The sequence below is a fragment of the Hyperolius riggenbachi genome, chromosome 3 (genome assembly GCF_040937935.1).
Source record: "Hyperolius riggenbachi isolate aHypRig1 chromosome 3, aHypRig1.pri, whole genome shotgun sequence".
Classification (NCBI taxonomy): domain Eukaryota; kingdom Metazoa; phylum Chordata; class Amphibia; order Anura; family Hyperoliidae; genus Hyperolius; species Hyperolius riggenbachi.
Genome location: NC_090648.1, coordinates 420,652,506 through 420,676,580, shown reverse-complemented (window position 1 = coordinate 420,676,580; position 24,075 = coordinate 420,652,506). Strand labels below are relative to the sequence as shown.

At 43.9% G+C, this 24,075-nt stretch overlaps 1 protein-coding gene across 1 annotated transcript in view; it reads left to right on the top strand.

Moving 5' to 3' along the window:
• Positions 1–24,075, top strand: part of PRELID2 (PRELI domain containing 2) — a 182,432-nt gene that overhangs the window by 122,083 nt on the left and 36,274 nt on the right. The window contains exon 4 of the mRNA XM_068277536.1: positions 10,099–10,259. Within this exon, the coding sequence (XP_068133637.1) occupies positions 10,099–10,259 (161 nt within the window). The remainder of the gene's footprint in view (positions 1–10,098; positions 10,260–24,075) is intronic.

Genomic DNA, 24,075 nt, shown 5'->3' with positions numbered 1-24,075 from the left:
TATGTCTGCCAAAGTATAGGTTTCTGTTTCGATATCGGTGTGTTATCCATGAGCAGCTGTAAATATGGATTGGAATTGGGAAAGCTCTTCTGCGTATTGCCATTCTGTTAGTGTGAGATTGAGATACTAGCCTTTCCAGTGAACTGGTAATCTGCACTGTCCTATCAGCAGACAAGGGGAGGAACCTTGCTCATGTCATTTAAAAATAGAAAGTTGACAATATTGATAAGGGCATGACCTAAGCTAATAGTCTATTACCAAATCAGTAAAAGGATATGATTTATGTTGGACTCAGTCTACATGTGTTTGTAGGTGTGTATTGCATAGAGAAACACAATCTTTAATTAGATGAAGTTATATCAGCAGCAGAGTATTAAAAATGTCTTGCTTTTAAATAGATGAAATGACCTGCTGCTATTTAGGTCAGGTAAGTATTTTTTTATAACGTCCACACTTTAACAATTTGTCACTAGGGTGAATGCCAAGTGTTGCATGCCAGCTATCATGCATTTTTATAATTACAAGACCATTACTAGTTTGGTCTTGATACATTAAAATCATTAAATAGAACGGTAGCACCCCTGTAATTATCACTTATCAGTGCTTTCTAATTAATATCTGATTGCCAAGGCATAATTACAGGCGGTAACCATACCATAATGTATCTAATACTTTTAAAATGGAAAAAAAAAAAGTAATGTTAAGTATGCTAATAAAATTTAAGTGTTAAGTATTCTTACTGTATAGTACACCTCATTTAAATGACCTTTGTTCCTGCAAAAATAAAGACTACCTACTTGCCTTACTATAATGGTCCCAGATCCAAGGGTATCACTGGGATCATTCAGATTGGATGAGGAGCTTTCTACCTTAAAATCAGTATTATTCAAGCGGCGTAATGTAACTACTGAAATACAAAGCCATCATCATAACATGTTGCTAAAGGTTTTTTAGTAGAGAACTACTGCTCTGGCACTGCAGATCTCAAATCTTGCACTACCTCATGACTGTATTCAACAACCTGTTCCCTCCCCTAATGTGTGACAAAAGGGCAGGTCCATGCGTGATCACATATGGGCGGGAGCACATATGCAAATCCCAAAGCCCAGATGTTTCAGAATTTGCATCAGCAAATCATAATTTGCAGCTGTATCTAAAGGTGGCCATACATGGTAAAATTTTTTCATTTTTTTCAATTAGATAATTTCGTTCGATTATTCCGTTAGATCGAATATAAAGATTTTTCCAGCATGTCCAATCTGATTTTTCTCGAAAAAAACAGATAATCGTTCAAATTTCTTGATCGAAATTTTTTTTTTCAACTTTCATTCAATTCGATCATTTAGATCGAATAAACGGGATAATCGAACGTTTTTATTGTACCATATATGGCCACCATTAGTGCCATATTTTTAGCCCTGTGGAACAACAGAGCCCTTAGATGCTCCCTTTCCCTCCTCAATTCATCCAAGTGGCCTTCTGTGTTCTCACCTTTATGCTGTTGTTCCAACCTCTTTATATTTTCCAATGTGTCTTTTATATTCATATCCCTTTCCTTTTTCTTTCTAGCCCCTTCTTGTATCAAAATACCACTGATGTAGCATTTGTGGGCCTCCCAGACCGTCATTTCAGATGCCTCACCCCTGTAGTTCAGCAGAAAATATGAAGCCAGTTCATCCCTCGTTTTTTGAACGACCCCCTCATCTCTCAACAGTGAATTGTTTAAGCACCACATCATAGGTCCCCTTATTTTTTTCACCCCAATTTAAGTTCATTATTACTGGTGCATAGTCGGACAATGTTATAGGGCCAATTTCCGAGCCATTTACTAGAGAGTATGTCATGTGACACCAGAACATCTATTCTGGTGTAACATTTATGCATCTGAGCATAGTATGTATAGTCTTTCACTGTGGGATTACAAACACGCCAAACATCCACAAGTTGTGCTTTACGTAATAAATCTCTACTTTTTTTTTTATAAGTCCCCAGAGATGTCGTTGATCTTCCTTCGGATTTATCCATCCGGGGGTCTAAAGACAGTTTTAAATCTGTGCATATTATTACACCGCCCTCCCTGAATTTTTCCAACGTACTAATAAATTTCCCCAGGGTTTCTACTTGTTTAGTGTTTGGCGCGTAATATGATCCCAACGTGACCATCCTATTCTTCATTTCTCCCTTAATTAAATTAAATCTCCCCTGTGGATCGGCGTATTCCTCCTTTAAAACAAATGTAACATCTTTTGCCAACAAAATGGGCGTTCCTTTTACTTTGTAAGGTTGTAATCCACTTAAGTATATTGTCTTGAAGTAGCTATCATAGAGGTTTGGAGCCCGTGGGCCCTTGAAGTGGGTTTCCTGGAGGCAAACTATGTCCGCCCCCTCCCTATAACATAGCCTAAGAATGGATGTTCTCTTCTCCGGGATATTCAACCCCCTGACATTCAGTGACATAATTTTAAGGCTACCTAACTTTATTTTTATTTGACTTTGAGTCAGACCCAGTACCATTCCTTTTATGAATATGGTAATAAGTGCAGCTCTATGCTGGCGAGGGCCATAACAAACAACAAAGGAGTAATTATATTCCCTGTATAAAGAATAAGAAAACGAGGTTGGTCCACGAGCTGGGAGAAATAACTTGGGTGTTTAGAGAATATTATAAAGGGTTATATAATCTAAAAACCGAGACAACAGTGGGGGAGAGAGAAAAGAAAAGAGAGGAAATAAGAAGGTATATATAGAGGAGAGTGGTATGCTCAGACTGTCAGAGGAAATGCCTCAACCCTAGAATCTTGGATCCAGATTGAAGAAATTAAAAAAGCAATTAAACAAATGCCACCAGGTAAAGTGCCCGGGCCAGACGGGTTAACAACAGAATACTATACAAAGCTCTGTGAGCAACTAGTGGGATATTTAGCAGAAACATTTAATGGACTAACTACGGGGGAGGGGGAGGGCCATGGGTTTATGCCCCGTATGCAGGAGTCCTATGTCTCGCTGCTGCACAAGGATGGGAAGGATCCAATGCAGTGCCAAAGCTATAGACCGATTGCGTTATTGAATGTCTATATTAAAATCTTCGCGAAAGCCCTGGCCAATAGGCTGGCACCACTTATGAATCAGTTAGTACACCCAGACCAGATGGGATTGATTGGGGGGCGGGAAGCCAGAGATGGCACTACCCGTACCCTGGATTTGGCATGCTCGACGAGGGCCCACTCCAACCCTGTCGTATTTTTGTCCACAGATGCTGAAAAGGCTTTTGACAGGGTGCAGTGGTCCTTTATAGAAGGTGTATTAAAGCATGTGGGGTTACAAGGAAAAATGTGTGCAAGAATAATGGGCCTATATACCTTTCCCAATGCTAGGATAAGAGCCAATGGGGGTGACCTGAGAACTTTTCGAAATTAAGATCAGGACGCGCCAGGGCTGCCCACTTTCTCCGCTGGTATTTGCTTTGTTACTGGAGCCATTCTTGTGCAGGGTTCAGGGAGACTCCAGCATACGGGGCTTGGAAATCGGGGGACAGAAGCATAAAGTATCTGCATACACAGATGATATGCTGGTCTATCTCAGGGACACCCATAATTCATTGCCAAGCTTAATGAGGGAATTTGAAAAGGTGGGGAGACTTTACAATATGAAGATTAATTTTGATAGGAGTGCAGCAATCGCATGGGGGGGGGGGGTGAGAGGGGAACAAAGGGAAACATTGGTTCAGAGCTTCCCATTTAAACGGCAGGATATAATGAAGTACCTGGGAGTAAAAATCGGTTTTGATCTAAAGGATATAGTAAACGAGAACCATATCCCCCTGTTGGGAAGAATAAAGCAGGATCTGGAGGCATGGGATCGCCCGTGCTTCCCCTGGTTTGGCAGAATATCCATTGTAAAGATGAAAGTTCTCCCATGTTTCCTTTATCGGTTTCAGGCCTTGCCAGTCCCGATTCCCTCACCTTTCTTTAAGCAGCTGAAAAGCATTATTGTTAGATTCATAGGGAGGGGCCAGAAAACCCGGGTAAGTTACAGATTGCAGACGATGGAGAGAGAGAAGGGGGGTCTCGCGGTCCCCGATTTTAAACAATAATCTGAGGCTTCTGTCCTAGTCTGAATTATAGACTGGAACAGGAATTGCGGTGAGAAGAGGTGGGTATCGGCAGAGGAAGAAATTGTAGGGAGCCCTATAGGTGACCTTCCTTGGATCCAGGAGAAAAGCGGGACGGATATAAAGAAAAAGGGGACTGAATAGGTGAGACGCACATAAAAAATGTTTGACAAGTGGAGGAAAAATATGGGGATATCGGTCTGGCCCACAGGACGACACTTTCCCCAGTGTCAGCAGCTCCATTCAGCAGAAAAAGTCGGCCTGTGTAATACAATGTAACTGTGGAAAGATGGATATCATTTTAAAGCTCTCTTTCTCCTCTTTCTGGCGACACCTAAATCGTTGCCCTGCGCCTTTTAGTCCTCTTTATTTACGTGATTGAAATCGCGGCCGCGGCAATTTCAATCGCGAAAATAGCGAAAACTAAAAGGCGTAGGGCAGCGGTTTATATATCATCGGAAAGGGGAGAAAGAGAGCTTTAAAATGATATGCATCTTTCCATAGTTTCTGCACTGCTCGGAGTCCCTTTAAAGAGAACTCCAAAGCCACATTTATTAAAAAGAAACACATCCTTACCTAAGGAGAGGGAACCTTTGGATCCTAATGAGGTTTCTCTCACTGTCCTCTGATCTCCCTTGCTGTTCGCGGACCCTCAAGCTGATCGGGGCCGCACTCCTCCTTTAGCACAAGCGTGGCCATGCCTCTGTAGTGCATGAGCGGTTCTGGCTTACTGCGCATGCACGGTCATATTAGCACAGCTACGCATGTGCTTTAAGAGGAGCGCAACCCCGAACAGTTTACCAACAAGCCCTTTTCAGTAATCTTTGGAGGTCCACACCTGGTGGTAGGGGAACCAGATGATAGTGACGAAAGCCTCATTATGATCCAGAGGCTTCCTTCTTCTTGTGATTTTGTACCTGAGCCTCAGCTCAGGTACACTTTAAGCCACGGACAAGCTAGGAAATAATCTGAAAATAATCTTCAGTTGCAGAGTGCTTAGAAGTTACTTTAAACAGAACATTACAAAAATTGTCACCGAAGAGAAAACTTAGGAGAACATGTACCGTAAGCTCCATGAATCCCAACAGAAGGTTCTCTTGGCTTTCTGTGAGCTTTCTTGTACAGTATGTATTGAATGTATAATTCTGACACATAAATTTCAATGAATCCCAGTTCCGTGAGGCTTTGCTGATTCCACTATAAAAACATTCTCAAGCATGCAACTGGAACTGCTAATGTAGATGTATCCCAACTGTCTTTTTAGCATTTATGTATAGGAAAATACATTTCTGATGTATTGGTGATACAGATTGCCAATCAAGCCCACGGTGAACCAGAACTCCTAGGAGTGTATAAGGGGCTGAAAGAGATCAAAAAGCCCTCTTACTAAGATGCTACGCACAATTGAAGTTTGCCTTCTTAAAACAAAAGATATTTAAGATTATTCAGATTGGAGTGTTTCTGTTATGGGTGTCTGCCACAATGCATCACTGCTGAGTATGCAAATCACCCAGTGTTGTCCCCTGTGCGCTAACCACACCATCAGAACCTCTGGAATACAATGTGTCAGATTGTTAATATTACAGAGCCACTATAATCCAACATGCATACAGACTGTTTTAGACTGGTTGGTCATCATCAGTGCATGACATGGATTAATATGGTGCTATGGGGTAGGACTTGAAACACCCAGAGTTACAGATTGCCCAGAGAGCTGATAAAGAACCAGAATGCCTAGAAGTGTGTAAGGGGTTGAAAGAGACCAAAAAACCTCTGGTTCACATATTATCTTAGTCTGGAATGGGCTATAGCAGTCAATCTTGTAACAGTAAAATGAAAGCTCATTGGATGTGCTATATTTCATTTTCTTATAGCAGTCTGAATCTGTAGAAAGTTACTATAAGTTAACCACTTCCCGACCGCCGTATATACAATTTGCGGCTGGGAAGTGGACCCCGCAAGGACCGCCGTATTGACAAATGGCGGCGGTCCTTGTAGGGGCATGGGCGGAGCGATCGTGTCATCAGTGACGTGATCCTCCGCCTGGCGCCGCTCACCCGCCGCAACATCCCGCCGGCCATACGGAAGCGCCGGCGGGATGTTAACCCGACGATCACCACATACAAAGTGTATAATACACTTTGTAATGTTTACAAAGTGTATTATACAGGCTGCCTCCTGCCTTGGTGGTCCCAGTGTCCGAGGGACCACCAGGGCAGGCTGCAGCCACCCTAGTCTGCACCAAGCACACCGATTTCCCCGCCCCCCTGCCCCAGATCGCCCACAGCACCCATCAGACCCCCCAGACCCCTGTTTGCACCCAATCACCCCCCTAATCACCCATCAATCACTCCCTGTCACTATCTGTCAACGCTATTTTTTTTTATCCCCCCCCCCTGCTCCCTCCTGATCACCCCCCCACCCCTCAGATTCTCCCCAGACCCCCCCCCCCCCCCATGTACTGTATGCATCTATCCCCCCTGATCACCTGTCAATCACCCATCAATCACCCCCTGTCACTGCCACCCATCAATCAGCCCCTAACCTGCCCCTTGCGGGCAATCTGATCACCCACCCACACCAATAGATCGCCCGCAGATCCGACATCAGATCACCACCCAAGCGCAGTGTTTACATCTATTCTCTCCTCTAAACACCCACTAATTACCCATCAATCACCCCCTATCACCACTTGTCACTGTTACCCATCAGATCAGACCCTAATCATCCCCTTGCGGGCACCCAATCACCCGCCTACACGCTCAGATTGCCCTCAGACCCCCCCTTATCAATTCGCCAGGGCATTATTTACATCTGTCCTTCCCTGTAATAACCCACTGATCACCTGTCAATCACCTGTCACTGCCACCCATCAATCACCCCCTGTCACTGCCACTCATCAATCAGCCCCTAATCTGCCCCTTGCGGGCAAACTGATCACCCACCCACACCAATAGATCGCCCGCAGATCCGACATCAGATCACCACCCAAGCGCAGTGTTTACATCTATTCTCTCCTCTAAACACCCACTAATTACCCATCAATCACCCATCAATCACCCCCTATCACCACCTGTCACTGTTACCCATCAGATCAGACCCTAATCTGCCCCTAGCGGGCACCCAATCACCCGCCTACACGCTCAGATTGCCCTCAGACCCCCCTTATCAATTTGCCAGTGCAATATTTACATCTGTGCTTCCCTGTAATAACCCACTGATCACCTGTCAATCACCCCCTGTCACTGCCACCCATCAATCACCCCCTGTCACTGCCACCCATCAATCAGCCCCTAACCTGCCCCTTGCGGGCAAACTGATCACCCACCCACACCAATAGATCGCCCGCAGATCCGACATCAGATCACCTCCCAAGCGCAGTGTTTACATCTATTCTCTACCCTAAACACCCACTAATTACCCATCAATCACCCCCTATCACCACCTGTCACTGTTACCCATCAGATCAGACCCTAATCTGCCCCTTGCGGGCACCCAATCACCCGCCTACACGCTCAGATTGCCCTCAGACCCCCCCCCTTATTTCGCCAGTGCAATATTTACATCTGTTCTCCCCTGTAATAACCCACTGATTACCTGTCAATCACCTGTCAATCACCTATCAATCACCCATCAATCACCCCCTGTCACTGCCACCCATCAATCACCCCCTGTCACTGCCACCCATCAATCACCCGCTGTCACTGCCACCCATCAATCAGCCCCTAACCTGCCCCTTGCGGGCAATCTGATCACCCACCCACACCAATAGATCGCCCGCAGATCCGACGTCCGATCACCTCCCAAGTGCAGTGTTTACATCTGTTCTCTACCCTAAACACCCACTAATTACCCATCAATCACCCCCTGTCACTGCTACCTATCAGATTAGACCCCTATCTGCCCCTAGGGCACTCAATCACCCGCCCACACCCTCAGAATGCCCTCAGACCCCAGCCCTGATCACCTCGCCAGTGCATTGCTTGCATCTATTCCCCCCTCTAATCACACCTTGAGACACCCATCAATCACCTCCTGTCACCCCCTAGCACACCTACCCATCAGATCAGGCCCTAATTTGCCCCGTGTGGGCTCCTGATCACTCGACCAAACCCTCAGATCCCCCTCAGATCCCCTTCCGATCACCTCCCCAGTGCATTGATTGCATCTATTTTCCCCTCTAGCCACCCCCTGAGACACCCATCAATCACCTCCTGTCACCCCCCTAGCACTCCTATCCATCAGATCAGGCCCAATACAACCTGTCATCTAAAAGGCCACCCTGCTTATGACCGGTTCCACAAAATTCGCCCCCTCATAGACCACCTGTCATCAAAATTTGCAGATGCTTATACCCCTGAACAGTCATTTTGAGACATTTGGTTTCCAGACTACTCACGGTTTTGGGCCCGTAAAATGCCAGGGCGGTATAGGAACCCCACAAGTGACCCCATTTTAGAAAAAAAGACACCCCAAGGTATTCTGTTAGGTGTATGACGAGTTCATAGAAGATTTTATTTTTTGTCAAAAGTTAGCGGAAATTGATTTTTATTGGTTTTCTTTCACAAAGTGTCATTTTTCACTAACTTGTGACAAAAAATAAAATCTTCTATGAACTCGCCATACACCTAACTGAATACCTTGGGGTGTCTTCTTTCTAAAATGGGGTCACTTGTGTGGTTCCTATACTGCCCTGGCATTTTAGGGGCCCTAAAACCGCAAGGAGTAGTCTAGAAAACAAATGCCTCAAAATGACCTGTGAATAGGACGTTGGGCCCCTTAGCGCACCTAGGCTGCAAAAAAGTGTCACACATGTGGTACCGCCGTACTCAGGAAAAGTAGTATAATGTGTTTTGGGGTGTATTTTTACACATACCCATGCTGGGTGGGAGAAATTTCTATGTAAATGGACAATTGTGTGTAAAAAAAATTAAAAAATTGTCATTTACAGAGATATTTCTCCCACCCAGCATCGGTATGTGTAAAAATACACCCCAAAACACATTATACTACTTCTCCTGAGTACGGCAATACCACATGTGTGTCACTTTTTTGCAGCCTAACTGCGCTAAGGGGCCCAAAGTCCAATGAGCACCTTTAGGCTTTACAGGGGTGCTTACAAATTAGCACCCCCCAAAATGCGAGGACAGTAAACACACCCCACAAATGACCCCATTTTGGAAAGTAGACACTTCAAGGTATTCAGAGAGGGGCATGGTGAGTCCGTGGCAGATTTCATTTTTTTTTGTCGCAAGTTAGAAGAAATGGAAACTTTTTTTTTTTTTGTCACAAAGTGTCATTTTCCGCTTACTTGTGACAAAAATTAATATCTTCTATGAACTCACTATGCCTCTCAGTGAATACTTTGGGATGTCTTCTTTCCAAAATGGCGTCATTTGGGGAGTATTTATACTATCCTGGAATTCTAGCCCCTCATGAAACATGTCAGGTGGTAAGAAAAGTCATAGATGCTTGAAAATGGGAAAATTCACTTTTTGCACCATAGTTTGTAAACGCTATAACTTTTACCCAAACCAATAAATATACACTGAATGTTTTTTTTTTTTTTTATCAAAAACATGTTTGTCCACATTTTTCGCGCTACATGTATACAGAAATTTTACTTTATTTGAAAAATGTCAGCACAGAAAGTTAAAAAAATCATTTTTTGTCAAAATTCATGTCTTTTCTGATGAATATAATAAAAAGTAAAAATCGTAGGAGCAATCAGATAGCACCAAAAGAAAGCTTTATTAGTGACAAGAAAAGGAGCCAAAATTCATTTAGGTGGTAGGTTGTATGAGCGAGCAATAAACCATGCAAGCTGCAGTGGTCTGAATGGAAAAAAAGTGGCCGGTCCTTAAGGGGGGTAAAGCCCTAGGTCCTCAAGTGGTTAAATAGTGTAGATGGTACTGAACTTAGAATTTGTGTCATCCCCCTATACATATGTAGCCTGACCTGTCATGTGACTTTCCTGTTCTACACAGAGCGGTATCCTGAAAGTGTCAAATGTATACTTGGAAGAGGAGTCGTGGCTGGACATGAAGGCACGAGTTATGACTTTGAAGAGCCGATGCTTGACATGGGTCCAGTATGCCTCCATGAATGAGGAGTCCGTGTACAGGGAATGCAAAGACAATCCTAACTGGTAAGAAACCCGCTATGCACAGGGACGATTCTCTCATGAAGCAAGGTGAAACATTTACATCAGGTGCAGAGATTGCAGGGGCAGCATGTTTGTACTGTGTGTTTACAATAACAGCATGCAGTCAGAGTAGGAGGAGAAGCGACTTTAAGAAGAGGTCATTATTGGGGAAAAGCAGCTTGTTGTGCTGTGTGAGGAGTCTGACAGTGAGTGAGGAGGGGGAAGGCAAGAGAGCAGCAGTGTTTCATTTGACTTTACAGCAGAAGGGAGGAGGTGGCACTGCTGTCCTGACTGGGGAGGTATGGAGTGGCTGAGGGTGAGCAATTTCTTTGTCACAGACTCAAAGCCAGCCAGTGTGCTATTGTTTTGAGCTGCAGCATGTCATGTAAGAACATTAATTGAAGCAGAGTAAATTGCTGGGTGCAGTGCGATCATTCCAAATTGGGGGGGGGGGGGGGGTAATCCTCACAAGTTTGCCTCAGGCAGCAAAAAGTCTAGAACCGGCCCTGTTTACGCAACAGCTATCATTTCAAATGTGCATAAAGTATGTGTAATATAACTCATGCAAAAGACATATCTGCACTGCTCAAATATAGCAAGCGTGCCAGTCGTAAGACTATGTACAGTACAAGAAAGGAAAGAATCCAGCCAGAGCAATGCAAAAAATCATTTTATTGGTATCAAAAAATTCACACATGTACAAATGATAGTAGTAAAAATGTTTCTGTACCGTGTTAGCCAAACAATATATGTAGGTAGAAAAAACCAAAGTCTTGTAAAAGTAATACCTTTTAATGGCTAACTGATAAAGTTAAATAATGCAAGCTTTCTGGAATCTAGTCCCCTTCTTCAGGCATATTTCTAGATGTTAGCTGTAGTAAAACACTGATGCAGGGAAGCTGCATGAAGATGGCAGTTGTACTGGTTGCTGTTTAGCAGTTAGATGTCATGTGATCAGCAGGCTGGAGCCAGTGAGCTTATGCAAGCAAACATGAAATCTAGCAGGTTTCTGAAGATAGTGAAGCCAAGTCAATCATGTTACATAAGGAGTCATGAATCCCATTCCACAATTTAAACCTTCTGTTAATGTCTTGAACATTTTCATAAATTTGTACTCAGAAATCTTTCTTGCTTGTTCATTTTTGAAGTTACCCTTAAGAATAAATACTTTTAGATCTTGCATGCTGTGTCCTGGTTCGCAGAAGTGTTGGCCCACTGGTGTGTCCATTTTACCCTCATTAATTTTAAAGCGGTGATGGTTCATTCTTGTGCACAGTTTTTGTCCTGTTTCTCCTATATAGATTCCTCTTGAGGGGCATTTCATGCAGCGTATCATGTATACAACATTGGATGATTCACAGGAAAATTGGTCTGATATTTGATGATATTTCTGTGAGTTTGGTATTTGTATTTGGCTTGTGCACAAGATATAAGGGCAGGTCTCACACCTTGCGTTATTACAGGGTAATGTGCCTGGAGTTTCTGGTGTAGATAATGCACTTCTGATAATCATTTGTCTCAAATTGGGAGGTTGTCTGAAAGCAAGCATTGGTAAATCAGGAAAAACTTCTTTCAGGCGTTTGTCTTTATGAAGTATCGGTTGCAGGGCTTTCGATATCTTCCTCAGTGTCTTTAATCTTGGGTTGTAGGTGACCACTATTGGGACTCTGTTGTTTTCAGTCTTTGGGGTGTATTTCAATAGTTCCTCTCTAGATTTTAAAGTTGCTCTGTGTATTTGATCATCAACGATTCGTGGATGATATCCCTGATCTATGAATATATTACGTAGTGACATAAGTTGTCTGTCTCTGTCCTCTGAAACAGAACATATTCGGTTATACCTCAGAGCCTGGCTGTAAACAATAGATTTTTTGGTGTGTTCCGGGTGGAAACTATTCCACTTGAGGTAAATATGCCGGTCAGTTGGTTTACGGTAGATGGATGTTTCTAAAAATCTATCTTGTATATAAATTGTAGTATCCAGGAAACTGACATGGGAGGATGAAAAGTTGAGCGTTAACTTGATGTTCTTGTGGTATTCTGAGAAGTTTTTGTGGAATGTGATTAATTCTTCCTGTGATGCTGTCCAAATTAATAGGATATCGTCTATAAATCTGAAGTAAGCCCATGGTTTAATTTCACACGTTGAAAGGAAGTTTTCCTCCAATCTGGCCATAAATAAATTTGCATACTGGGGTGACATTCTACTTCCCATAGCACTGCCCATTGTCTGTAGATATACATCATTCCCAAATGAAAAATAGTTATGAGTTAGTATATATTTGATAAGTTGTAGTGTGGGCTCTGTTGGTAGATCATTCAACTGAAGGAAATGTTGGCAAGCTGCAATACCGTCCTCGTGTGGAATGTTGGTATAAAGGGATTCAACATCCATTGTAGCCAGGATAGCACCCTCTGGGATTGGACCCATGGCAGTCAATTTGTTAAGAAGGTCAGTGGTGTCCTGGATGTAGCTGGCTGTATTCCTTACCATGGGTTTAAGGATGTTTTCTACCCAGCCAGATATCTTTTCTGTTAGTGTCCCCAAACCAGAGATGATCTGGTTTGGGGACACTAACAGAAAAGATATCTGGCTGGGTAGAAAACATCTTTAAACCCATGGTAAGGAATACAGCCAGCTACATCCAGGACACCACTGACCTTCTTAACAAATTGACTGCCATGGGTCCAATCCCAGAGGGTGCTATCCTGGCTACAATGGATGTTGAATCCCTTTATACCAACATTCCACACGAGGATGGTATTGCAGCTTGCCAACATTTCCTTCAGTTGAATGATCTACCAACAGAGCCCACACTACAACTTATCAAATATATACTAACTCATAACTATTTTTCATTTGGGAATAATGTATATCTACAGACAATGGGCAGTGCTATGGGAAGTAGAATGTCACCCCAGTATGCAAATTTATTTATGGCCAGATTGGAGGAAAACTTCCTTTCAACGTGTGAAATTAAACCATGGGCTTACTTCAGATTTATAGACGATATCCTATTAATTTGGACAGCATCACAGGAAGAATTAATCACATTCCACAAAAACTTCTCAGAATACCACAAGAACATCAAGTTAACGCTCAACTTTTCATCCTCCCATGTCAGTTTCCTGGATACTACAATTTATATACAAGATAGATTTTTAGAAACATCCATCTACCGTAAACCAACTGACCGGCATATTTACCTCAAGTGGAATAGTTTCCACCCGGAACACACCAAAAAATCTATTGTTTACAGCCAGGCTCTGAGGTATAACCGAATATGTTCTGTTTCAGAGGACAGAGACAGACAACTTATGTCACTACGTAATATATTCATAGATCAGGGATATCATCCACGAATCGTTGATGATCAAATACACAGAGCAACTTTAAAATCTAGAGAGGAACTATTGAAATACACCCCAAAGACTGAAAACAACAGAGTCCCAATAGTGGTCACCTACAACCCAAGATTAAAGACACTGAGGAAGATATCGAAAGCCCTGCAACCGATACTTCATAAAGACAAACGCCTGAAAGAAGTTTTTCCTGATTTACCAATGCTTGCTTTCAGACAACCTCCCAATTTGAGACAAATGATTATCAGAAGTGCATTATCTACACCAGAAACTCCAGGCACATTACCCTGTAATAACGCAAGGTGTGAGACCTGCCCTTATATCTTGTGCACAAGCCAAATACAAATACCAAACTCACAGAAATATCATCAAATATCAGACCAATTTTCCTGTGAATCATCCAATGTTGTATACATGATACGCTGCATGAAATGCCCCTCAAGAGGAATCTATATAGGAGAAACAGGACAAAAACTGCGCACAAGAATGAACCATCACCGCTTTAAAATTAATGAGGGTAAAATGGACACACCAGTGGGCCAACACTTCTGCGAACCAGGACACAGCATGCAAGATCTAAAAGTATTTATTCTTAAAGAGAACCTGTACTGAGTAAAAATATTTAAAATAAACACATGAGGTAACTTCAAATGAACATTACATAGTTACCTTGCCATCAGTTACTCTCAGAAGCTCACCATTTTCTTCTAACAATAATCCCTTCCAGTTCTGACAATATTTTGTCAGATCTGAAATATATCAGTTGCTGTCAGTAAAATATCAGTTGCTGTCAGTTATAGCTGAGAGGAAAACTGATGTACCAGGTAATGTCCACGATTTCCTATGGCTCAAGTGGGCGATGTTACAGTTTAACTGTGTGCTGACCAGGAAGCGGTTATGGGGTAATGGTCATTTTCAAAATGGAGGACGGAAAATTCCCTTGATCACAGTGAGCAAATAGGACGCGGGGCAAGAGAAAGACACTGAGGAGTAGACTACATGGAAGGTAAGTATGACTTGTGTATGCTTATTTTGACTTTTAATTTTCAGTTCAGGTTTTCTTTAAGGGTAACTTCAAAAATGAACAAGCAAGAAAGATTTCTGAGTACAAATTTATGAAAATGTTCAAGACATTAACAGAAGGTTTAACTTGTGGAATGGGATTCATGACTCCTTATGTAACATGATTGACTTGGCTTCACTATCTTCAGAAACCTGCTAGATTTCATGTTTGCTTGCATAAGCTCACTGGCTCCAGCCTGCTGATCACATGACATCTAACTGCTAAACAGCAACCAGTACAACTGCCATCTTCATGCAGCTTCCCTGCATCAGTGTTTTACTACAGCTAACATCTAGAAATATGCCTGAAGAAGGGGACTAGATTCCAGAAAGCTTGCATTATTTAACTTTATCAGTTAGCCACTAAAAGGTAATACTTTTACAAGACTTTGGTTTTTTCTACCTACATACACATGTACAAAGAACTTTAAAACTAATTAAAATTGCTATGACACATAACAAAAAACTACGGGTTACAGTAGTTCTCAGTCATGTAAGAAATAAGGAGTGACCAATATCTGCTGCCTCATTCACCAAATAAGCCAAATCCTACAAGGACAACCAAAATTGGATCTGTATGATCCAATGATGGAATCAACCCAGGTCCCAAGCAATGCAGCAGTGTCACAAAGAATAGTGCTAAACAATGATGAAAAAAAACAGGGATGGTGCATGGGGAAGATGGTCATGGAACTGACAGTCTAAAGTTGCCTATATATTGTTATGCAATGATAGGACTACCATACAAATGCCAGACAAGGTAATTGCATAAATCACAATCGTGATGCATACCATAGGATAGTCTTCTGTAAGATGAGAGAGGCAGGAATGCTCCACATGTGGCATGGTCCAAGTGACCACTTTGTCTGGAGCCACAATGAGTTTATATAACTCTGTAGAACTGGCGGTTAGGATACATTACTTTCTGTTTGGAACCTAATTTTTTAGGACGTAAGTGAACCAAATCATCATTCACAAAATAGTGTAAGAATTAATAATCTAATGTTTCAGAACCACTTGGATCACTTTATCAGGACATCATGTTTGTTGATGTCAAGGTAGAGTAATTAGATAAAATAAGGTATGAGCAAATTCTAACTAACTAAAGGTGGTGAGCCCTGTATCATTTTAAACGATGAGCAAATTATAGGCTAGACAGTAGAGTATTGGTATTATTATTAGAAAACTTAAATTACAACTAGAACAGGCATATCAAATGCCACCATCAAACTCAATACATACAGTAGACTAAATCAAGCAGACGCTTCAAACAAACTAATCAATGGAATGCAACGTTCCCCTGCAGTACTAGAGTGTCACCTATTTTTAGTGCAGCAGAGGAAGCCTCAATTGGGTTGCCTCAGTTGAGAACCATCTAGCATGTATACAAGGCTTAAAGTGTACCTGAGACATCTATAATGGAGGTATTTATACTGACCTGGGGCTTCCTTCAGCCCCATGAGGTACGTGGGCTCCGTGCCGGTCACTCCGTTGTCTTGAAACCCTTCTGGTAATCTGGCCAGACGGGTTCTTCTGCAGTACTACTGCGCATGCACAGAACACGCCCCGGGCTCCGAGACGACTCACGCATGTGCAGAAAAGGACGGTCAGCAAGATTACTGGGGGGGGGGGGAGGGGAATTGGGAATTGCATGACAACAGAGCAGTCAGAGAGGACGGCAAGGGGGCTTACGCACCTCATGGGGCTGGAGGAAGCTCCAGGTAAGTATCATTGTATAATTATCCCCCATTTTAGATGTCTCAGTTTTCTTGCAAGCTGACTAAATACAGTTAGTTTTTGAAGCTATTTATCAAATCTACTTTTGTTTGATGTTGGCAGATCTGCACCACCATGACTAACATAGTACCATACCTCACTCACAAACTAACAATATTTTATAGCAGGCCATTAGTGTGGTAACACAGATGAATGCACATGTATAGGGCAACAGTTGCCAAGCAGTCATTTTCTATTATTTTGTCCATTTCCTCTTCACATTCTTCTTGGTAGTAAATACATTATTTTACAGTTTAGATACATTTCAGGCCCAATGCTTTTCAGAGTTTTTTTTTTTTTTTTTGTGTGAGGCGCGGTGCTGGGAATTACTGATAGGAAATCAATGCTCCTTTTGTCCGGGCAGATTTGAAGCGTGCACAGCTAAGTGGTATTAATAAAGCTGGAAATTGAATGATAAATGCAGATGAATGCATACGCAAGTGACACCGGTGGCCAAGTAGTAATTTTATGTTATCCCATCCATTTCCTCCTTGTGTTCTTCTCGGTGGTAAATATATATTCTTTTAGTGTTGAGCTGCATTTCAGGATAAATGCTTTTCAGAGAAAGTTTTGTATGAGGCACGGTGCTGGGAATGGCTGATAGGAAATCAATGATCATCAGAGTGTTCTCTTTGTCTAGGCAGAACTGTAGTGATATTGAAGCCTGTACACTTTAGTAACATTAATAAAGTTGGAAATTGCTCTTAATGAAACTCATAATGGGTTGTAGATATTTAGCTAAGAGGAACCCATGTGACAATGAAATTACCTTGATCAGCACAGTCCTCTGCTCTGATCACACAGCGCAGCTGACCCTCCCGATTCCCCTTGTCAGGCCTGCTGAGATGTTTTGCACTCAGAATTGTGAGTTTTACAGAGCCTGACAGCCTCTCTGAAAAATAAACGCAGAGCTGGAGGTCTGTCTGAAAGACATTTCCTTTATAGGAAATGTCCCCATATAAACCACATTTTCATCAGGGAAACGAGGAGAAATGTCACAACAAGCATCAAGAATCCTTTTAACCCTGGAATGCTAAAATGTAGAAGTGACACAGAACCTTCTCCCAGGGTAAGTGGTCAAATTGGGAATCAATCAATGTAGAATAAAACTCTGAACCAAGTGTTGCAATTTAAGGAATATACTCTTCAGTCTCTATAATAGGTATTTAAAGCGGACCTGAACACTGTGGGGGGGGGAACTTTTTTTTTTTTTACTAACCTTGGGCTTCTGACAGCCCCCTGCAGCCGCCCTTTGCCCACGACATTACCAAATGATCCTCTGGTCCCCTGCCGCGGCTCACTTTCTTTCTCGCCGACGATGGCCACTGCGCCTGCAAGGCCCTGGCCGCGCACACGTCCTCATATGCGAAAATCTACTGCGCCAGAGAAGTATGCATTTGGCGAACAGAGACGAATGAGGACACGCGTGGCCAGGGCCACGCAGTGGACGGCGACTGCCAGAACCCAAAGTGAGCCGTGGCGAGGGACCAGGGGATCGTTTGGTAACATTGCGGGCACAGGGATAGCTGCAGGGGGCTGGCAGAAGCTCCAGGTAAGTGAAACTTTTTTTTTTTCAGTCTTCGGGTTTCCTTTCAAGTAGTTACAACATTTTACTTGAGTAATTGGCAATGCCTTAAAGATAACCTGAAGTTAAAAGAAACGTATGAGATGATTAATTCTATGTGCAGTACGGATGATAAATAAAACATTAAGAGAGATTGTACCCCAGGATCGAACTTCATCCAAAGTTCATCCCATCACTGGTGTCTGTGTGGCTGACCCACAGCGTGAGGTAAGGGCCCTGGTGTGTGTGTGTGTGTGTGTGTGTGTATATATATAATCGCATGTCATTTCAGGAACACTTTAAAAGTATAAGCAGGGAGGAATTTGACTTATGGAACTTTAAGGGGAATTATGTGAACAAATACTTTCAACAACAAAACACTTAGGCAGGGGTCGTCACACTTATTTGAAAGCACAAGCTATTTATGGTTTTCTAGCATGGCCATTGCCACACTAATGTTTTTCAGTGGTAGCACAATTTTTGTATTTGTGTGTAATTTGTGTTTTGCAGTTTCTATGCATTTTAAAGGGAACCTGAAGTGTGAATTATATGGAGGCTGCCATATTTATTTTCTTTTAAACAATACCAGTTGCCAGACAGTCCTGCTGGTCTATTTGGCTGCAGTAGTGTATCACACCAGAAACAAGCATGCAGCTAATCTAGTGAGATCTGACAGTAATGTCAGAAACACCTGATCTGCTGCATGCTTGTTCAGGGTCTATGGCTAAAAATATTATAGACAGATCAGCAGGACTGCCAGGCAACTGGCATTGTTTAAAAGGAAATTAATATTGCAGCCTCCATATCCCTCTCGCTTTAGGTCCCCTTTAAATTTAGGCAGGAAATCTGCATTTTTACGTGTGCACTTTGTATTTCAGTGCAAGTCAATGGCCATTTTAAAAAAAAATTGATACAAATGCATTTTTATTGGCATTACATATGAACACATACAAAAGTTGCAAAGACTTGCAACAAAGTTTCATTAAAAATGTTAATTTGGGTGGTGGAGTTCAGCTACTATGTAGCCAAACATTGTAGGGGCAGAAATTGCGATTGTGGAGTTCAGGTACTATGTAGCCAAAAGGAGCAACAAAAACATTAGGTAGTGAGAGTGGAGTTTGGCTACTGTGTAGACAAGCTCCAGACGTTGACTGCAGTTAGTGGTATTTGATAGTATCCTGAATTATTTATTGCATAATACCAGTGGTGCCCATTAAGTAGATCGTAAAGTACTTCAAGGATAGATCCAGACTGCACTATATTTTCCATTCTGTATATACAGTATACAATTGTGCTCCTAAAATTGTACATCGGTCAAAAAATGTTGGGCACCTCTGCATTATACTATATGAATACATGAAGCAAACAATCAGGTGATTCAGGGCAGCAGACTGTAGGGGACAGCACCAGCTCTACACACAGCTGATCTATTTCAGTCTCTCCCTCTGCTCTGCTGCTACTACTTGACTCACAAAGCATGGAGCTTGCCTGCTGTTAGTTTGTGTGTGCTGGCACACCTCTTAAAGGACTTACGAGCCCAAATAAAAAATAAAAGTTAAGTACCTGCCTGAAATTTGAATGCAGGGAGGACGCCATCAGCGCCCTCCGTGCAGTTCCGCCGGGTCCCCGCAGTTAAATCGTCCCCCTGGGCCGCTCCCTACCCCACAGCTTGGGTTGGACTCTCCTGCAGTCCGCACAGACGCGAGTGCCGCTGCGCAGCTCTAGGGCTCCCCCCCCCCCCCTCCTGATCCACGCTACAGGAAACAGCCAGTAGCCTGCCAGCCAGGCACTTAACTTTTTTTTTATTTCGGCTCATAAGTCCTTTAACCATTTCTGCCACTCGGACGTGAAGCTCTGGGCAGCTGCTCTGCTGCGGTGCCGCACGTGTGTCCACGTGGTGTCCCCCGGTAGCCCTGGGATCAGTGAACGAGAAGCACAAGGAGGGGAAAAAAAATTCAAGGTGGCCATCTTGTGTCCAAATAGTAAAACTACATCTACATATTTTTCACATTACAATTTACACATATAAGAACATTAAAAATTAACTGTTTATTTCCCACACCAAAATATTAACCAAATAAATTTTTTAATGGAGAGAAAAAAAAACGACATAAATAGTTACCTAAGGGTCTGAACTTTTTAAATATTCATTTGAAGGGGATATACTACGAACATTTGTTAAATTATAAGCTTGTAAATAGTGATGGACTCAAAACGGTAAAAATGCACCTTTATTTCCAAATAAAATATTGGCGCCATACATTGTGATAGGGACAACATTTAAATGGTGTCATAACCGAGACAAACAGGCAAATAAAATACATACAGTGGGTTGCAAAAGTATTCGGCCCCCTTTAAGTTTTCCACATTTTGTCATATTACTGCCACAAACATGAATCAATTTTTATTGGAATTCCACATCAAAAAGACCAACACAAAGTGGTGTACACATGAGAAGTGGAACAAAATCATACATGATTCCAAACAGTTTTTACAAATAAATAACTGCAAAGTGGTGTGTGCATAATTATTCGGCCCCCTTTGATCTGAGTGCAGTCAGTTGCCTATAGACATTGCCTGATGAGTGCTAATGACTAAATAGAGTGCACCTGTGTGTAATCTAATGTCAGTACAAATACAGCTGCTCTGTGAGGGCCTCAGAGGTTGTCTAAGAGAATATTAGGAGCAACAACACCGTGAAGTCCAAAGAACACACCAGACAGGTCAGGGATCAAGTTATTGAGAAATTTAAAGCAGGCTTAGGCTACAAAAAGATTTCCAAAGCCTTGAACATCCCACGGAGCACTGTTCAAGCGATCATTCAGAAATGGAAGGAGTATGGCACAACTGTAAACCTACCAAGACAAGGCCATCCACCTAAACTCGCAGGCCGAACAAGGAGAGCGCTGATCAGAAATGCAGTCAAGAGGCCCATGGTGACTCTGGACGAGCTACAGAGATCGACAGGTGGGAGACTCTGTCCATAGGACAACTATTGAAAATTGTGCAAAAGGTGGATCAGCGCAACACCAGGCAGCCTCCGAATGGCCTCCATCAGAGATGCGCTGAGCCCCCCCCAGGAAACACAAACGCACCTTGAACCCAAACAGAAGCTCTGCATATACACCAAAAGCATGGCTGTTAAGTGGGAGCAGCTGACCAAAAGCAAATTAAATTAGTACATAGCAAGGAAATGAACAGCGTTACTTAAAAACAGGCAAGTGCCTACCTGCAAAAGAGTGCAAGCCCCACTTGTGGGATATAATACGCACTGAGCATACACATGACCTGTCTACCACTGGAGGTTGTTGGTTTCCTGTAACAGCTTGCATGCAACCTATTAAGTCCATTCGGAGGCGGCCTGGTGTTGCGCTGATCCACCTTTTGCGCAATTTTTGATTTTACTTGATTAGCCGCACCTAGGCTATGCATATACATAGGCTAGGATTTAGTTAGTGTTAGGCCCCTCCCATGGAGGATTGACTTCTTCGCAGTGGGAGGGACGAGTACTTAATAGGTTGCATGCAAGCTGTTACAGGAAACCAACATCCTCCAGTGGTAGACAGGTCATGTGTATGCTCGGTGTGTATTATATCCCACAAGTGGGGCTTGCACTCTTTTGCAGGTAGGCACTTGCCTGTTTTTAAGTAGCGCTGTACATTTCCTTGCATAGGACAACTATTAGTCATGCACTGTACAAAGTTGACCTTTATGGAAGAGTGGCAAGAAGAAAGCCATTGTTAACAGAAAAGAGTCCCGTTTGCAGTTTGCCACAAGCCATGTGGGAGACACAGCAACAATGTGGAATAGTGTCCCCCACTCCAGCCTCCACCAGAGACAAGCAGCATAGCGGCCACAACGGTCCCCCAGCTCTCCATCGTCAGGGTCCCACACACTGCCGCACTGGATCCAGCACAGGCAGCATGGCCTACTCACGCTGCTGCAACCTCCTCCAGCCTCCCCTCACCACCAGCGCACAGAGCCCCTGCTACAGCACCATCAGGTGAGCACTACTGCTGATCCCCCCCCCCCCCTTCTGTATCCACTTTCTGCCTCCTGGCTCCAAACTTGAGGGGGTCCCCCGGCTCCAAACTTGAAGGTGCCCACAGCTTGTTGCTGGGCTGCTGTGAGCCTCATGAGACGATCTTTCCCTATTTGCTCACTGTGCCGCACTGCTCATGTGCTGGTCTGTGCTCAGGGACAGGATGGTGTTGCATTGCTTTTGTGATGGACTGTGTGGCATTGCCCATATGATGGACTGTGTTCCATTGCTTAAGGGGTGGACTGTGCCGCGCTGCTCATACGATGGTCTGTGTTGCTCTGCTCATTGGGATGGTCTGTGTGGCACTGCTCATGTGATGGACTGTGTTGCACTGCTTATGTGATGGACTGTTTACCCAGGCGATGGTCTGTGTTACAGAGCTCAGGCGACGGTCTGTGTTGCGCTGCTCATTGCACAGATGACGGACTGTTTTTGCATTTCAGAGCCACTTCCTCTGCAGTCGAAATGGGTACTCCTACACAATTACCCCCAGCTCCTGCACGTACCACACCTCCTAACACCCCTGTCATCACATTCAGCAAGTCTCAGCTTACCGCTTGGGAAGCACATTCTGCCCTACACCCAAAGGACTGGCACCTGTACAACTCGGTGTGGAGCCATGCTCTAATGATCGCAGGTTCTACTCACAGCCCTGGGGCAAGACAGCGCAGGAGAGGTTGTCGTGCAGGAGCTCGAGTCAGACTTCAAAAGAAAGGGCTGAGGTCATCAATCCCCTCAGTCCTCCTTGCAAACGTCCGCTCCCTCCCAAACAAGCTGGACGAACTCAGCCTTCTCAGCGACAAGAGGGGCCTCAGCAGCCACACACCAATCCTCTGCTTCACGGAAACGTGGCTGCACGACAGCATCCCGGATAATGCCCTCCAACTTCCAGGCTTCAATCTTACCCGGGCTGACCGCGACACCGCCCTCTCCGGGAAAAAGAAGGGAGGTGGCATCTGCTTTTACATCAACTCACTATGGTGTCCCTCCAGTTCTGTGCTCGCCAGGAAATGCTCGCCAGACTTCGAGCTTCTGTTATCAACTGCAGACCTGGCAGGAGTATACATACCACCAGACGCTGACATCAAACAACCCCTGAGCGACCTCAGCGATACCATCTCGCAGTGGGAGGCGTCCCTCCCAGACGCGCTGTTCATTGTCATGGGAGATTTCAACAAGGCCAACCTCCGCCAAGAGCTCCCACGCTATCATCAGCATGTTGACTGCCCTACTAGGAATCTGAACACTCTGGACCACTGCTACACGGTCCAAAAAAACGCATACAAAGCAGTTCCGCTCGCAGATCTTGGCTCCTCGGACCACAGCCTCATCCTCCTGATTCCAACCTACAAACGGAAACTGGAGACAGCGAAACCAGTCATGAGATCAACTAAAGTGTGGTCAAGCGAGGCGAAGCTTCAACTTCAGGCCTGCTTTGACAGCACAGACTGGAGGGCTCTGGAAGTACCAGACCTGGATGAGTGGGCCGACAACGTCGCCTCATACATCGCATTCTGCGAGGACTCCTGCATTCCAACCAAGTCTTTCAAGGTCTACCCGAACAATAAGCCGTGGTTCTCCAATAAACTGCGGCAACTGCGGAGACTGAAAGAAACAGCGCACAAGTCAGGTAACCTGGACGAGTATAGAGCAGCAAGGAACAACCTCAACAGGGAACTCAGGGCAGCCAAGTAAGAATACTCTGAGAAGCTGAGGCACAATCTTAGCTCAAACGACCCACGAGCCGTCTGGAAGGGGTTCAAGTCTGCCACCAATTATAAGCCCCCCCCCCCCTCAGCACGCCATACCCAGCATCAAGCTAGCCGAAGAGCTCAGTGCCTTCTACTGCAGGTTCGAGAACCAGCCAGAATCAGTTGGGCCCCAAATACCCTGCGCCCCCCCCCCCCCCCCCCCTGCAGATGCTGAGTCAGAATCGAGCCCACCTCTACCGAGAGCAAGCGAGGCCGAGGTCAGACGCCTTCTGGCCTCACTCAACCCTAGAAAAGCCGCCG